The sequence below is a fragment of the Eschrichtius robustus genome, chromosome 14 (genome assembly GCF_028021215.1).
Source record: "Eschrichtius robustus isolate mEscRob2 chromosome 14, mEscRob2.pri, whole genome shotgun sequence".
NCBI lineage: Eukaryota > Metazoa > Chordata > Mammalia > Artiodactyla > Eschrichtiidae > Eschrichtius > Eschrichtius robustus.
This window is the reverse complement of record NC_090837.1, coordinates 17,125,666-17,141,641: the sequence shown is the minus strand read 5'-3', so window position 1 is coordinate 17,141,641 and position 15,976 is coordinate 17,125,666. Positions and strand designations below refer to the sequence as shown.

At 44.3% G+C, this 15,976-nt stretch overlaps 4 protein-coding genes across 4 annotated transcripts in view; 1 reads left to right on the top strand and 3 right to left on the bottom strand.

Moving 5' to 3' along the window:
• DYNLL1 (dynein light chain LC8-type 1) overlaps positions 1 to 9,433 on the bottom strand; it is a 39,119-nt gene extending 29,686 nt beyond the window's left edge. The window contains exon 1 of the mRNA XM_068563165.1: positions 9,286 to 9,433. The gene's annotated coding sequence lies outside the window, so the exon portion shown is untranslated. The remainder of the gene's footprint in view (positions 1 to 9,285) is intronic.
• On the bottom strand, positions 41 to 9,637 carry GATC (glutamyl-tRNA amidotransferase subunit C). Its single transcript, XM_068563168.1, has 4 exons — positions 9,554 to 9,637; positions 9,286 to 9,458; positions 2,683 to 2,786; positions 41 to 1,181 (listed from the first exon to the last, which is right to left on the bottom strand). Exons 1-4 carry the CDS (start codon positions 9,632 to 9,634, stop codon positions 1,129 to 1,131), a joined length of 411 nt encoding a protein of 136 aa, XP_068419269.1. The 5' UTR covers positions 9,635 to 9,637; the 3' UTR covers positions 41 to 1,128.
• Positions 9,638 to 9,693: 56 nt separating this feature from the next.
• Positions 9,694 to 12,643, top strand: TRIAP1 (TP53 regulated inhibitor of apoptosis 1). The gene is made up of 2 exons (XM_068563170.1): positions 9,694 to 9,877; positions 10,827 to 12,643. Exons 1-2 carry the CDS (start codon positions 9,698 to 9,700, stop codon positions 10,908 to 10,910), a joined length of 264 nt encoding a protein of 87 aa, XP_068419271.1. The 5' UTR covers positions 9,694 to 9,697; the 3' UTR covers positions 10,911 to 12,643.
• Positions 12,644 to 13,030: 387 nt separating this feature from the next.
• Positions 13,031 to 14,967, bottom strand: COX6A1 (cytochrome c oxidase subunit 6A1). The gene is made up of 3 exons (XM_068563169.1): positions 14,824 to 14,967; positions 14,536 to 14,678; positions 13,031 to 13,315 (listed from the first exon to the last, which is right to left on the bottom strand). Exons 1-3 carry the CDS (start codon positions 14,921 to 14,923, stop codon positions 13,232 to 13,234), a joined length of 327 nt encoding a protein of 108 aa, XP_068419270.1. The 5' UTR covers positions 14,924 to 14,967; the 3' UTR covers positions 13,031 to 13,231.
• Positions 14,968 to 15,976: the final 1,009 nt, after the last annotated feature.

The window sequence follows — 15,976 nt, the reverse complement described above, 5'->3', positions numbered from 1 at the left end:
AAAAATCATTGAGTTATAGTGGCAGCTTGTACCCAATTGGTAAGGAGCAGGAGAGGATTACTTTATTTGGGGATAAAGATGGTGGTCTGAGAACTTCAATCCCAAGGGCAGGTTCAGGGTTCTCTTATAAGTCAAGGCCAACTGTGTAAATTAAGCTGCTTTAAAGAAAAGAGGGCGCACTGCAGATAGGGGAAGGGAATGGGAAGGCTAAAAACAGACTTTTAAAAGTGGGCACCAGCATAAAGATCACTGGGAAATTCTTAGCCAAAACCAACTTTGGCAGTTCGTTAGGGAAAAAAAAACCAAAAAAGTTTTGGTTCTATCACTTTCACTCCTAAATTTGTCTCATTTGTCCCTGGTACCTGAGCTTTAAAAAACAAAACAAACCCCAAAACAAAAAACCCCACTGTCTTGGATTCTGTTCAGTTCAGTAATCATGGGGCAGGGGGCCTACTTTGTCACAGGCCCAGGGCTATTTTTTTTTTTTTTTAGACCACTTTATTGAAATACAGTTGACCTGTAAAAAGCTGTACTTTTAATGTATACAACTCAGTGAGTTTGGGGTTAAGTATACACACATGAAATCACAACCATGAAGGCCATAAACATATCCATCACCTCCCAAAGCTGCCTCCTAACCTTAGGAGAAAGTCAGCCCTCTGCTTGGAACAAAGTGGGTACCCAAGAACAAATTTAAGTGTGTTCAGTAAAGATAAAAGGCTGCTCAAGTCAATGGAAGCAGCAACTGAAAAGGACAACTCAGGTTGTCACGTAGTGATCAGATGCAATGTCTAACAGTTACATAAATAGAAAAATTCACTTAAATGCAGTTTGGTAGACAGTCTTTTGGGGAGGGGATAAAGTCTTCCATACAGAACAGCCTGTGAGTACACTTGATCCATTTCCTTGGAAACTGGCAATACCTTCTACTTCGGTTGGCATCAGGGACTATTTGCCTTATTTTGGCTAGATCTTTCCCAATTCTGTCTTCAAAAGAGTTAGTTACTAAAAGATACCTAACCATCACTTTTTTCAGGTGACTGAAGGAAGTGGGAACATTAGTGTTCGTAACAAAATAGTCATTGCACTTCCATGTTTTTAGAGGGCACCCCTTCCCAGAATAGCTACTCAGCGGTGTGAGAAGGGCTCTTTTTCATCCAGCTTTGGCCAAGAGATATTACCTGTTTGAAAACAATAACAAAAAGGAATGTTATAGTTGAGCCTGCTTTCCAACTGGCTCTACACTGAGCTAACTGGTTTGTCATGAAAAATAAGCAATGGAAATAAGTGTAGCTATTACACTGTTTTTCTAACTATGAGTATCTGAAAGAACCAGTTATAAGTGAAGCCTAATCAACGCACACTTTTCAGTAAGTAGCAGAGACAGGTTAATTAGACATTTATATGCATATGGGAGAGGAAGGAGAGACTATGACTGTGAACTCAGTTTTTCCCAAGAAGCAAAGTCTGACACAAGGTTCTATTTGAGAAACAGCATATGTGATCAATGGATATGTCTGCTGAAACAGCAACAACTATCAGACACTGAGATTGAGAGATTATAAAATCTTATTTCTCTCCACAGTTAACTGAGGTGGTTTAGTTAATCAGAGGCATGAGCTCAAAATTTTTTTAGCTTTCCTTCCCATCCTTGCTTCAACCAGAGCTTTTCTTTAATTGGTTGGTCTTGATCAAAGAGGTATTCCCTGAGCCAGAGGACTGATGTTTGTCTCTGGAGGCTGCTGAGGATTGTTCTCCACTGAGGGGCATCTCCTGAACTTGAAGCTGGCACTTGGAAAGCCATCTACCTGGAGTGCTTAGGCTAGTCCCATTCCCCAATGTCCAGAGGGGTGCAGCAGCTCTGAGGGCTCACCTGTCTGCAGTTCAGCTACCCAAGGTTCTGGGTTTTATTATTGGCCCAGAGTTTTAAAATAGTTACAGTGAGGTTTAAAGATGCAAATCTCCACACTAGGGGTTGCAAATTGGTCACAGGATGCACCTGGCTTGCAGCAGGTATGTTTTATTTTCATGGTATTTTATTTTTTTAAATCTTGAATTAACACTTAAAATTTGGGAAATAGCACACAAAATGCCAGATGTCCAGGTTCTCTGGGAAAATCGGCTCCCATTCCTGCCTGGCACTGAATGAGAAGCAGCGCATGCCAGCTGCCCCTTTAGGCATAGCTTGAGCTCCGGATTTGCCACTCTACACATCTCTCCCTGCCTCAGTCCTGTTTTTGTTTTGCTCATTCCTGTTAACACCTGGCCCCTAGAGGTGAATGTGACCCCTGGAATCTACTGCCACCTTAGTGTCACCACCTGTATATACTTTGTTTTTTGTTGTTAATACATGTGTTTTTTTTATTTCCAGTTTTATTGAGATAATTGACATACATTGTATAAGTTTAAGGTGTGTAACACAATGATTTGATACATGTATATATTGCAAAATGATCACCATAATAAGATTAGTTAACATCCTAGAGTCACCACACTGTACATTATATCCCCAGGACTTATTTAACTTATAACTGGAAGTTTTTACCTTTTGACTTCCTTCACCCTTTTGCCACTTTATACTTGTCAAAGTGCTTTCACATAGCAAATCTGGGCCTCACAGTTCCTACTGCATTCTTAGTTTACTGTGGGACAGTCTGTTAAGCCATTTTGGGCAACACATACCTGGGGGAGCCACAAAATACTCCTCCACAACTCGATGGGAGTTTTGTAGTAGTTCTTCAGCACAGTTGCCTTCTACCACATTGTCGGATCTCAAGTACAGACATCTACAAAACCAGAAGTTTAAGGTTACCTTCTCAGAACATGGCTTCTAGGGCATGGGTGGAGAGGGTCAAGTATGGGAGAACAAGGGAGCAGCATATTCTTGAGTTACAGTCACTGCTCAAAGATGGAGAAGCTGTAGTCAACAGTAGACCAAATAACAGCCTACCATTTATAGATTCTCCCAAGAACCCTGTGAGGTAAGTGGTAGTTATTCCTCAGGATTGATATGTTTAATATTTTTGATGATTACTATGGGTAAGTTGCTTTTGGCGGAGATAGGTAAGAAAGCAATTACAGTATAATATATTAAATCTAACAGAGGTAAGCAATGCTTGCCAAGGGACTAGGTAGGGGGACCTAACCCAGCCTGGGTGAGGGACAGGTCCTCAGAACAGGTGATGTCACTCCTTAACCATGGTCAAGGAACAGCTGGGTTGGGACTTCCCTGGTGGTCCAGCGGTTAAGGCTCCGTGCTCCCAATGCAGGGGGCCCAGGTTCAATCCCTGGTCAGGGAACTAGCTCCCACATGCCGCAACTAAGAGCCTGCATGCTGGGCTTCCCTGGTGGCACAGTGGTTAAGAATCCGCCTGCCAATGCAGGGGACACGGGTTCGAGCCCTCGGGAAGATCCCACGTGCCGCATAGCAACTATAAGCCGTGTGCCACAATACTGAGCCTGCGCTCCTCAACAAGAGAAGGCACCGCAATGAGAAGCCCATGCACCGCAACGAAGAGTAGCTCCTCACTGCAACTAGAGAAAGCCCACGCGCAGCAACAAAGACCAACGCAGCCAAAAATAAATAAGTTAATTAAAAAAAAAAAAAGCCCGTATGCCACAACTAAAGATCCTGCACACAGCAATGAAGATCCCATGTGAGACCCAGCACAGCCAAATAAATATTTTAAAAATATGTATACACTTAAAAAAAAAAGAGAAACAGCTGGATTGGGGGGATGATGGGAAATAAGCAAGGTGCAGAAACTTGCTCAAGAGTGGTTATAAATAACTTAAGCTGCTAAGTGACAGGACTGGGATCCGAGCCCGGTTCTGGTACCCCTAAGATGAGTGCTTTTTTCATCACAACCACCTTTGTGGATGTAAAAGTACCTGCCCTTGCCAGATGTACCACGAACATAGCTCAAGAATCTCACACTGTTTTCGGGGCTTAGTGGTTTCGTTAAACTATCCAGATGGCAAACTAGTGAAACCAAACAGGAGTTGAACACATCTGTGGGGCTTCCCTACTGTTTTAAGGTTTAAAAGTGCATGACAAGAGGTTTGAGTTGGCTTCCAGATACCTGGGCTGAAAAATAAGCAGTCTGCTCAATCACTAAGAGGGTAGCAGCCAAGCTCTTTCTGCTCTGAGCCAGACACAGACTGCGGGCTAAACCTAATGGGACAACGGGGCAAGGGTGTGACGTGAACATCTGGGTAGAGGCTGCATAGAAGGCCAAGTTGTAATGATAAGATTCTTTTAGGAAAGGATTGGTTCTTCTATTTCTTTGGGGCACCCAGCCCTGGGCAAGACACGATAAACACTTATTCATGGTACAAAGAGTGGAAAGCTGGACTCTATTCCAGGACTGGCACCGTCTTAACTGTGTCACCTTGAACAAGTATGATCTTTCTAAGACCTTAAGCTTCTTGCCAAAAAAAGGGAAGGTTGCACTAGATTTTTTTTTTACCATACAAGGATTATGCACCCATACTCATTCAAGGAAACTTGGAGAACAAATTTGCAAAGGTGACCATTGGACTTTCTGGGGTTTATATTTCTGTTCGGCAATATAACAAAATGGCTAAGAGACTGGGCTTCTGAATCACTGCAGAATTCAAACTGAGAGCTGCACGTGGCCTGTATGCAAGTTACTTATCCTTTCCATGTATCAGTTTCCTTGTTTGTAAAATGCTTCAGAGAACTGCTGGGACAATTAAATGAAATGATGTTTAAAAAGAAGGTTTGGTAATGCTGGGCTTGCATTCTTAGGGCCACAGGAGGTGGGCGCTGAATAGCACCTGCTCTTTTTTCGAAAAGAGTTTGTACACCCCAGGTACCCCTCAGTCCCCACTACTCATTCAGAGAATACCTAGGCACCTAACCTGCTATAATCACTCACAACCCTCCCAGTCCACAGGGACTACAGGCTGCTAATTGTTCCTGGGCACTTGGAGATTTTGACAAAAAAGACTATACAACTGCCAAGAGGTGGTTAAAAGCTACTGCTTCCCAACAGTAGGTAGCAATTGATTTGTTCACTCATTTGGTAATTGGGTTTCCTATTAAGTGACATTTCCAGAAAGACAAAATTCACCTCTTTAAATATCACAATTTCCACCTAATTACTATTTAAGATGGAGTTGTTTGTAGAATAAATCCACACCTCCCTATTTTCTTAAACACAGGCTACTGAACACAGGGTCTCTGTGAGGGTGGCACACCAAGCAGACCCCTCACTTGGCAAGTCGCTTAACTTTTCTTGACCTTGGAATCATGCATAAAACACCAAACAGGACCAGATGAGCTCTTTAAGTGCCTATCAATTATGACTGACTGAATGTCTACCTCACCTCATCTTTCTCAGTCAGGGTTCTAGTATAAGAGCGTTTAGTCCAGATACGTAGGACAACTTCTATGCATCTGGGCTAGTTGTTAGTTATGTACCATCCTTGGGAGACTTGAAAAAAGAGTCCATTGATCTTTCTGTGTCCTCAATCAGATGAAAGACTCTGGTTGAGAAAACTTTTGACTGTGAATTAGAAATCCCTGCCCTCTAAAGCTCACAGACAAGGCACTTAAACCAGTAACTGTGGGAAATGCATTTAATTTCATGGAAAGCACTATGGCAGCATGGCAGAAGAAGTGCCTCTGTTGGCCCTTGGGCTGACCAATGGAACAGTTCTGCTGTTGTTTTAAGTTTCTTTCTGCCTCTTCCCTGCTATCAGGCTGCCAGGAGTTGTTTCTCTGGGCACCACTCTACTTCCATCTACAAGCCTTTTAATTTATTTCTAGTTTCAGGCAGACTGAAATGAGAGCTAATCGATTTGGCAAATAAGGCTCTGAGGGACATCCTAAGCATTGAAGTTATTTGGCTGCAATCAGAGATGTCACCTGAGTCAGTCTCTGGATCTGAGATGAAAAAGGATAAAGTTTCTAGGGGCTGACTTTATTACTGATTGATTGATTGATTTTTTTGGCTGCGCCATGAGGCTGGTGGGATCTTAGTTCCCCGACCAGGGATTGAACCCGGGCCCCGGCAGTGAAAGCACCGAGTCCTAGCCACTGGACTGCCAGGGAATTCCTGGGGTTGACTTTAGAGGGCATATCTAGAGCAGTATTTGAGAGAAGCTCTGAGTTCCAAGTCCTGGATTCTCCTCTTAATACCTGTGAAACTTTGGCACAGGTTACATAACCTTTCTGAGCCTTGGTTTCTTCATCTATGAAAGAGATACTAGTATTTGCCTTTCAGGATTATATGTAATTACTGAGATATAACGCATATAAAATCTTAGTGCCTGGTACATAAGCATGCTAATGCTTTTTAGCTCAAAACAAATGATAGGTTATTAATGGGCCAAGAGATTTCTGTTAGCCAGTCAGGACCTTTACAGCTAGTGCGGCTATCACCTAAAACCATTTAACACTTGTCTTCACTTAACTGGGTTCCATTTCAAATGTCAGTGAAGGCAGTACATTCAAAACATGAAAATCCTACAAATGTCACATCTAAAATGGAATCATTACCCCAAACTGGTTTCCTAATTTATGGCAAGACTGCAAATCACTGAATACTAAGTCACTATTCCAGTTACCAGAACCAAATCCCTCTTCATCTTTTCCACAAACTCTTCCCTGAGTAATAGTTGCATTTCTTTATAGTTACCCTCTAGATGCCTTGGGAAATTCTGACTGCTCTTTGCGCTTCTATTCCCACCTTTCCCATAGATAATAAAGAACATTCAACAAACATTTACTGAGTGTCTGCTCAGTGCTAGATGAAGATGAGCAATAACAGACATGCTCCCTGTGAGGTGGACGAGCAGTAGGAGAGGGGCAGAGAATCAAACATCAATTAAATAGATGTATAAATACATGTAAAATCACAGCTCTTTTGAATACCATGAGAGCCACAGGTCCTGAAAGAGAACCTGACTCAATACAGAAGAATGAAAACTTCCTTGAGGAAGTGGCAGTTGAAATCAAATCTGAAGAAAGGAAATTAAGTAGGCAAAAAAAAAAAAAAAAAAAAAGGAATGCGGGAACTTCCCTGGCAGTCCAGCGGTTAAGACCCCACGCTTCCACTGCAGGGAACACGGATTTGATCCCTAGTCAGGAAACTAAGATCCTGCATGCCGTACAGTGAGGCAAAAAAAAAAAAAAAAAAAAAGGAATGCATGGGCTGAGATGGGGTAAAGGCAAGAGCCCAGAATTCTAACAAGGGGAAAGAATGGAGAGCTCTGGGAAAGCGATGTCTTGAAGAGGGCAGAAGCTTGGTTAAATGATGCCCCACAGGCTATGGTGAAGCTTTCCTTTTTATCCTAAAGAGCACTAGGAAGCCACCTGAAGGACTTGGGTAGGAGAATGACATCAGATTTCTGTTCTGAAACACTGTAACTTTGGGCAAATTGGTTAACCTCCCTAGATCTAAGCATCAAGATTACAAAATAGAGGATTTGAAGGAATCAAAGACTGGAGTGAGACCATGAGGCTAGCAAGCACTTTACATGAAGGTTATGGTTACAGATAAGTGTGGCTCTCCCTACCGGCATTGACTAATGGCAGCTTTCTTTCTCCCACCTGTACCAGGAGTTTATTTTTTAAAATTCCAGCAGGAAAAGGCTAGGACAGAGTTATAGACTGCCCATATCTTTATAGGCTACATACCCATCCTTTCTAAGAAGCTGCAGTCCCAAACAGCAAACAAGTCTGCTTTTCAAAAAAGATCATTTTCTTTTAAAATGTATTAAGATTTGGCAACAATTGGTAGAGGTGGGTAGAGGCTGCACCTTTTTAGTATTCATAAGCTGCTTTGTCAAAGACCCACCCCTCCCTGTTGCATTACACTACTTCACTACTTGGGTTATTACTCTGCCCCCTTAGGCATTTGTGTTTTGGGCCCTAGGTATAAAATGAAAAGTTAAAACTTCCCTCTGGGCTTCCCTGGTGGCGCAGTGGTTAAGAATCCGCCTGCCAATGCAGGGGACACGGGTTTGAGCCCTGGTCTAGGAAGATCCCACATGCCACGGAGCAACTAAGCCCGTGTGCCACAACTACTGAGCCCGCGTGCCACAACTACTGAAGCCCACGCACCTAGAGCCCGTGCTCCGCAACAAGAGAAGCCACGACAATAAGCCACGCACCGCAACGAAGAGTAGCCTCTGCTCGCCACAACTAGAGAAAGCCTGCACGCAGCAACGAAGACCCAACACAGCCAAAAAAACAAAACACAAATAAAACTTCCCTCTGCATTCCCATCTTCTTTAACACTAACCATCGTTAATAGTTTCTTGCATGCCCTTTCAGGGAACAAAACAAAACTTAATGCATACACCAGAGTATATAAAATAGATTACACATAAAGTATCGATAATACCATGCACGATGTCCTGAACTTTGCCTTTTTTATTAAGCATATCTTGGAGACCTTTCCATATCAGCATATATAGTTATTTCATTATTTTTAACTGCCAAATATTCCAGTGTACTATGATGATGTATTTAGCCATGAAGGACACTTAGATTGTTTCTGGGGTTTTTTTGTTTCTTTTCTGTTGTTTTGTATTATAAACAGATTTGCATACCCTGGGCGCTTGTGAACACATCTTGATGCACTTTCACAGATATCTCCATAGGGAACCACTAGGTCAGAAACTATGTACATTTAAAATTTTTGAGACAGGAATTCAGCAGCAAGGAAATCAGACATGAGCTCACATTCTATTAACAAGAAACATTACAAATCAACAAAAATAAGATAATCAAGAAAAATATTAGAAGAAAACCCTGCGACTTCCCTGGTGGTCCCGTGGTTAAGACTCCGCGCTTCCACTGAAGGGATCGAGGGTTCGATCCCTGGTCCGGGAACTACGATCCCGCATGCCGCACGGCCAAAAAAAGAAGAAAACCAGACAGGATAAGAAGTTAATGCAAAGATCCTAGAGGAGCAACGAATCTGGCGTGTTGGAGAAACGGTAAAGAAGCCAATGTGGTTGGAGTGATAAAAGCAGTACTTCGGTGCGGTAGGGAGGGACTCTAGGAAGTTGGGCCTCGAAAGTGAAGCTTAGCAGTTCGGATTTTGTTCCTAGTTACACTGGGAGCCCTCGAGGATTTTACAAGGGAGGGACAGGATCCATAATGAACAAGGGAAAGAGTGAAAGCACCCGCGGGGTGACCGTGGGCAAGTTCTCGCATCTCGCTTCTGTGAAATGAGACACTAATCTTCATCTTAACTGGGAGCGAAGGCGCCGCAGGCAAGGCTTCGAGGGCCGTAGTCGCAAGCTTACCTGTCCTCCAGAACTGACTCCATGGGCTCCACCCCGTCCGTGTCCACGGCGCGGAGCCGGTCGGCGAAGGCGATGGCTTTCTCCAGCCGTGCCACGGCCTCTTGGCTGCCGAAGTCCACAAGCGCTAGCCGTTCCAGGTGCTCGATCAGCTCGGCCGTGACCCGGCGGCTTCCCTGGGGGAGGATGAGGCGGAGGGCTTGGGTCACGGGTGGGGCCTGCTCCGCCTCCCGCCCCGCTTCGGCACCCGCCTAGACGCCCCGGCCTCTACCTGAGGAGCGGCCTTGGAGGGGAAGCCCCGGCGCCCGCCCGCCGACGCTCGAAGGCCCAGCCACACGGCCCGCGCCCACATTTCTCTCCTTCTCGGCTTCCGTAGTGCGTCCTCTCGTAAAGCCTAGCGACGCGCTTAAAAGTGATGACATCCGAGAGCGCCGCCACCGCCGACGCCATGAACAGCGTAGGGGAGGCTTGCACCGACATGAAGCGTGAGTACGACCAGTGCTTCAATCGCTGGTTTGCCGAGAAATTCCTCAAGGGGGACTGCTCCGGGGACCCGTGCACCGACCTCTTCAAGCGCTACCAGCAGTGTGTTCAGGTGAGCTGAGGCCCGGATCCTCTCGCCTCTACCCCAGGCACCGGCTTCTCTCTACGGTGTCCCTGGCCTCACACATCGTATCTTGAGGGCGTTGGGACTAGCAGGGTGAAGAAAAGCCTCGATGAGACCAGTGACAGTAGTTCTCTCCCCTACCGTCACCAAGGCTGCCTGGTATCTCTCCGAATGACAAAGTTAAATATTTTTGCAGCACTTTACTTTTTACGGAGCCCAGTAACATTCTTTGGTTCATTTGGTGCTCAACCTGAACTTGCAAAGTGGGCATAGTTATTCGTATTTTATGCATGAACACTCACGCCCAGAAATAGGAAGTGATTAGTCGAAGTTCACTAGAATCAAGTTTCCTTGGATTTTGCGGTGGTGCACTTTTCCAATATTGCTGAGGGACAAGGAGGGGTGTTAACCTCTCTGGCCTGTTAGACATTATGGAGGATCTCCTTTTGTTATATTCCCTTCATTGGCCTATTTTATTCTCTTGACTAGCTAGAACATCTTCATTCCAGCCCAGTGAATGTGAAACTGATCTGAATCCTAAGAACAGCCCTGGGCAAGGCACTCCCAATTAGTTAACTTAAAAAACATCCTCAGGAATTCCAGGTGGAGCTGCTGTGTTTACCCAATATACAGATAGGAAAGTTAGGCTTGATCAAAGTTACATAGCCGGTAAGTCCTGGGACTGATTTGAACTTGTGTCTGTCACAATAGAGTGGTGATACTGTTTAAATTCCACTTTTGAATTTTGACGTTAACTCTTTCCAATCTCTCTGGTTTTACACTTAATTTCTTTGTAATCTTATGTTTAAAAGCATGGGGTTTGAATCATGTTTGGTAGTCCTTATGGTCCAGTCGGATTTACTTTTGTACCATCATATTTATAAAGTTTGGTCCTCAGGCTCCATGTAGACCTTTATCATGTGTTTTCTTCCATCAGAAAGCAATAAAGGAGAAGGAGATTCCTATTGAAGGACTGGAGTTCATGGGCCATGGCAAAGAAAAGCCTGAAAGCTCTTCTTGACCTTGACAGTCACCTTGAAAATGGACTCCTCAAATCAGGAAATTGAGGACTCTGGATCATGTCAGTTAAAGCTGTGAAGATAGCATCAATTTGATGAATTTAGGAGAGAGGAGTTTCCTGTCCTCCTTCTTGATATTTTTCTCTCATTTGTAAATGATGGAAAAAGATCACTCTTTGCTTTGAAATTTCTGGCTTTGGCATCAGCAGGAACTCAATGTGCTAATTAATGGGATTATGGTTGCAGTACTTGGTCTGGGATCGGTTTTAAATATACCTTGTATGTAAATGCTGATAAGCTTGTCAGGATGACCAAGGCTGCCAGAGTTATGCTTCGAAGGACATTACTTGTACACTGTACTGGGGTTATTGTTCATGGAAGCAACTGGTTAGGATCTCTCTTTTCTCTCAGGGAGATAATGCTTTGGAAAGGGTTCCCAGCACAACAGTTTGGATCAATGCTTGGGAGCACAGTTTTATTTTTATATAGTAACTTAACTGTTACGATTGCTGGTGGACTGGGTTAGCCAAGAGGAAGACAGCTTTTAACAGTTCCCTACCTTAAGAAGAGGTGTCAGATCTCATATTAAGATGTGAAAGCTTCAAGAACACTGTGAACACCATCTCAGAGCTCATGGTGTAGTTCAGCAATTAAGATCCTTGGAGTGGCTATGCAGGATCCTAAATTGCAAAGATTTGCTGTTGCCAGCTTTCAACTTAAGTAAATGAATTAAGTCAACCTGTGTATCATAAAAGTGCCAAAATGCTGCATCTGGTTAAATGGGGGGAGAAAAGAGTTCACTTTGCCTCTTTTACCCACCCTGCCCTGTAATGCCTGTAATCATGAAGATGGAACAAATTGTAACATTTAGTTTCTATCATTATTTGCCCCTGAAACTCAGTGCACTTTATGGAACTACCACCCTGTAACCCCACACATCCCATATATACACTGGGGGCAGTTTTATAATTTAAAAATGAAGATTTATCTAAGCTAGGTAGTATCGTATAGCAAATGGAAACCACTGATTTCTAAAATTTCCACAGTAAGCTACACAAATACCTTTAAATGTTTATATAATGGCACCCAAAAAAATGTCAGGATCAGGTGAGCACTTACACACTTTAGAATGTCATGTAGTCTCCACAGTTGCGTATCTTGAGTAATGTGGTTCAATTTTTTTTGTGCCTATATAGTATGAAACTTGATTTACAGAAGTCCTAGATCCTATTATCTCTTCTCCACTTTACCAGTTATTTTATAAATAACTTCATATTTAATGTGACCAGTCCTTAATGTCATTGCAATACATTCTGCATTTATATTTTGACAGGTTAAGGTCCATTATACAAAAGATATTTGGAACCCAGTTGAGGGAGTCCAGGCAGCAAGCTGGAGTTAAGTATAACTGTCCTGAAGTAAGCCTGGCCACAAGCCAGTCAAAACCTTATAGGCTCTTGAATCTTACCACAAAACTGTCTGGTTGAGCCTTGAGAATAAAACAAATGTTATTATAATTGCTACTAAGGGAATAATTTTTTTCTGATTGTTCCTCATGCTATTTTGACTTTATCCTGCCCTTATAAAATGGCTCCCACTATCTCAACTACATAAAAGGTTTTAAATTTTGAAGAGGAAATCTTAATTGCTCTTTAATGGTGGTCTCTCCTAATCCCTATGGCTACAGGAAGGTTTTAATTCCAGAAACAAATAAAGCCAGTTCTATATGCAGAAATGTGTCACACTGCCTTTATTTCTCCAAAAGTTTCTGATCCTTCCAGCCTTAAGGGAGCTGAGAGATGACCCAAGATAAGAACTTGACACCTTGGGAGAAAATTATCTGACTGTAGGGAGAATTCTTCAGCAAATGCTGGTGTCTTTGCCATCCGAAGTCTGCCAGGACCCAATTTTGACCCTTAATTAGCTTGACTTGTGGTATCTGCTTTATCCACCCCAGGCACAAGAAACCAATGCCAGGCCTGTTACAAACATTGTTATTTGGAGGCCTGAATTGGACCTGAAACACTGTAAACAGCAGCTGCAGACCTTCACTGCAGAAATAGAAATAACAGCAATGCTAATTTCTGAGGGAAAAACACCACCAAAGAATGCAACTCTCAGCTCATGACTAAGTTATTTATTTAAGCCATCTCCTGCCATAAGCAAAGGGACGGAAGATCAGTATAATGGTCATCAAGTATAATGGTCATCACTGGATACAAGAAGGTGAGCTTAACGTCTCGAACACTTTTCTGGTCCATGTGTGCAGAGTAATGGTCCAACCAGTGCTGTGGTCCCCACTGGGTAATGGTCCAGGTTCTCTTTATTCGTCTTCATAGCCAGTTGGAAGCGGATTCACATGAGGGTTATGGAATAGGGTATGGTTACCATCTCCCCAGGGGAAGGGCTGTGGAGTGAAGATGTCAATTAGGCAATTCCAGAAAATAGTTCAGAAACAGCACTACCACGAACTGCCTAAAGTAGGGTGAGTAACAGATGATACATAAAAACAAAATGGAAATTAGTCCTTTAACTACTGGCATATTTCAGCCCTCCCATAATTTAAGGGAGCTCTTATAAATTCCAGGAGAGCCTGTAAAGTAGACAGTATGAAAAGCAAGCTCAAGTTCATTACTCAAAAGCCTCTCCCTGGCAACTGTACATCAGTGCTGTGTTTCTGAAAGTGCAATCCTCCCGTCACCTGTATCAGAGTGGTAGAGGTGGGTATGGGGGCAGAGATGCTTACTTAAATGCAGATTTCTGGACCTGAAACAAATCTCTGGATTGGAAACTGCAACATACCCTCAGTTATTTTGCATGCTACTTTTGAAAAGCATTGCTCTAGGGCAGTGATTTCCAGCCCAGGATGATTCTGCCCCTGTGGGGACGTAAGCCAGTATCTGGAGACATCTTGGGGAGAGAAGCGGATACTACTAGCACCTAGTGGTTAGAGGTCAAAGATGCTGCTAAACATCCTATAACTCGCAGGACAGCCCCTCCTCGCCCCAACGAGAATTATCCAGCCCCAAATGTCAATAGTACTGGGGTTAAGAAACCTTACTGCACGGCTTCTAATTCTATTGTACAAGGGTGGGAGTGGCGCTCAAACTCAAAAATTCTTTCTGAATCTAAGGATCCTGCTTAATTTTCCAGTCCTACCTGGGCTAAGTGACGTAATAATTATTATAATATATCTGCATCAATAGCCAAAGGATGACATAGTTGGGATGATAACTAGCACAGAGGTGAACAGAAGCTGTCGATCTCTTCATTATGCAGCCAGTAGCTTCCAGATGCCCAGGTTTTAGAAAGGTGAACAGCCTTCCGACTTTGCCAGTCTAAGGGAGTTTCCCAAATCTCCAAGTTTTGTACCAGCGACAACTGTTTCAGAACAGTATCAGAAGGCAAAAGGTGGGATGACTCGGAGAAAGGAAAACTAAAGCGCACTTATTGTACGACCTTGAAGAAGAAAAGTGAGATATGACCGGAGAAAATAAAAATGTGTTTGGGAGGATTAAATGAGAAACTGTACACGCACGGCACCCACGCTTTTAGAGAATGAAGAACTTGGACTAGGGCATTTGGAATGAAAAGCGAAGAGACACTCGAAGAGACTGCAAGGGGTACCTTGGACCTGATGCGGAGATGGGGGTAGGCGACGAACTCGGGTCTCTCCTCCTCTCCGTGGTGCGACTTAAGGAACACGTTCAGCATGCTCACTCCCACCCCGGGGAGCGCCACGAAGTAGGTGAGGGCCTTCCACATGCGAGCTGCAGAGGGGGCACGACGCTCAGGCCTGGCGGTAATACGCCCGGGTCTCCTCTCCCTCCCCCAAGGCCTCAAGCCAAGGTCACAGTCCCGCCGCTCTTCGCTCCAGTGGGGCCGAGGCCCGCCCTGAGCACCCAGCCCCAGTACCTGAGCCCTCCTCGCCGTGGGCGCCACTCGACATAGGCCGGCTCAGCAGCCGGGAACGACCTAGCAGCCCAGAAACCCGGGTTGCAGCTGCCGTCGCCATCTTCGACGAGAACCGCCGCAGCACCGGAAGCGGAAACAGAAAAGTTGACTGTGGGGGCGGGGCCACAACCTCAAAAGGAAGTTCCTATTGGGCGGTGCCTTTTAACCCGAGGAGCCTGCGCACTGTCTTCCGGGCCCGCAGAATCCTAGCCTGAAAGCTCGGAGCCGCAGAGCTAGAGGGAGCATGCGCTCTGCACTCCTGCGTGCACTCCCTGCTCCCTAAGGTCAGCACCCTGGTGAGGTTAAGCGCAAAAGAAAGGTTTGTGGAGGACACCCTGGCTTCCGGGGTCGCTCCCTTCGTTGAAGTCCGTACACAGCAACAGGAGGTTCCGAGCACAAACCACTCTATCTAAAATGCCATTTCCCCTCCTCCCTATCCTTTGACTCTGCGCTATTTTTTTCATGGCACCAGGACATAATAATAATTGTCATCATCATTATTACAATATTTTGTCGGCATCACAGAGTTTATGTTCTATCAGGGGAGACAAAAGATTTTGCCACTGCAGCATCCCCAAACTCTGGAATCGTGCCTGGCAGGTAACAGGTGCTCAACACAAATTTGTTGAATGAATGAAAGAATGAATGAGTGAATGAATGAATAGCAACGGGAAACAATTGGCATCTGTTATATTTTATCTCTACAGTTCTTTCCCACCCCTCCTGTCATTTTTCTTCCTTCTACTCATCTAAAAACAGTTTTTAAAATAAAAGTTAAAAAATAGATACATAAGATAAAATGAAAGTAAACTTTATTTATTTATTTATTTATTTATTTATTTATTTATTTTTGGCTGCGTTGAGTCTTCGTTGCTACGTGCAGGCTTTCTCTAGTTGTGGCGAGTGGGGGCTACTCTTCATTGTGGTGCGCGGGCTTCTCATTGCGGTGGCTTCTCTTGTTGCGGCGCACGGGCTCTAGGCACGCGGGCTTCTGTAGTTGCGGCACGCGGGCTTCTGTAGTTGCAGCACGCGGGCTCAGTAGTTGTGGCTCAGGGGCTCTAGAGAGGAGGCTCAGTAGTCGTAGCTCAGGGGCTCTAGAGAGCAGGCTCAGTAG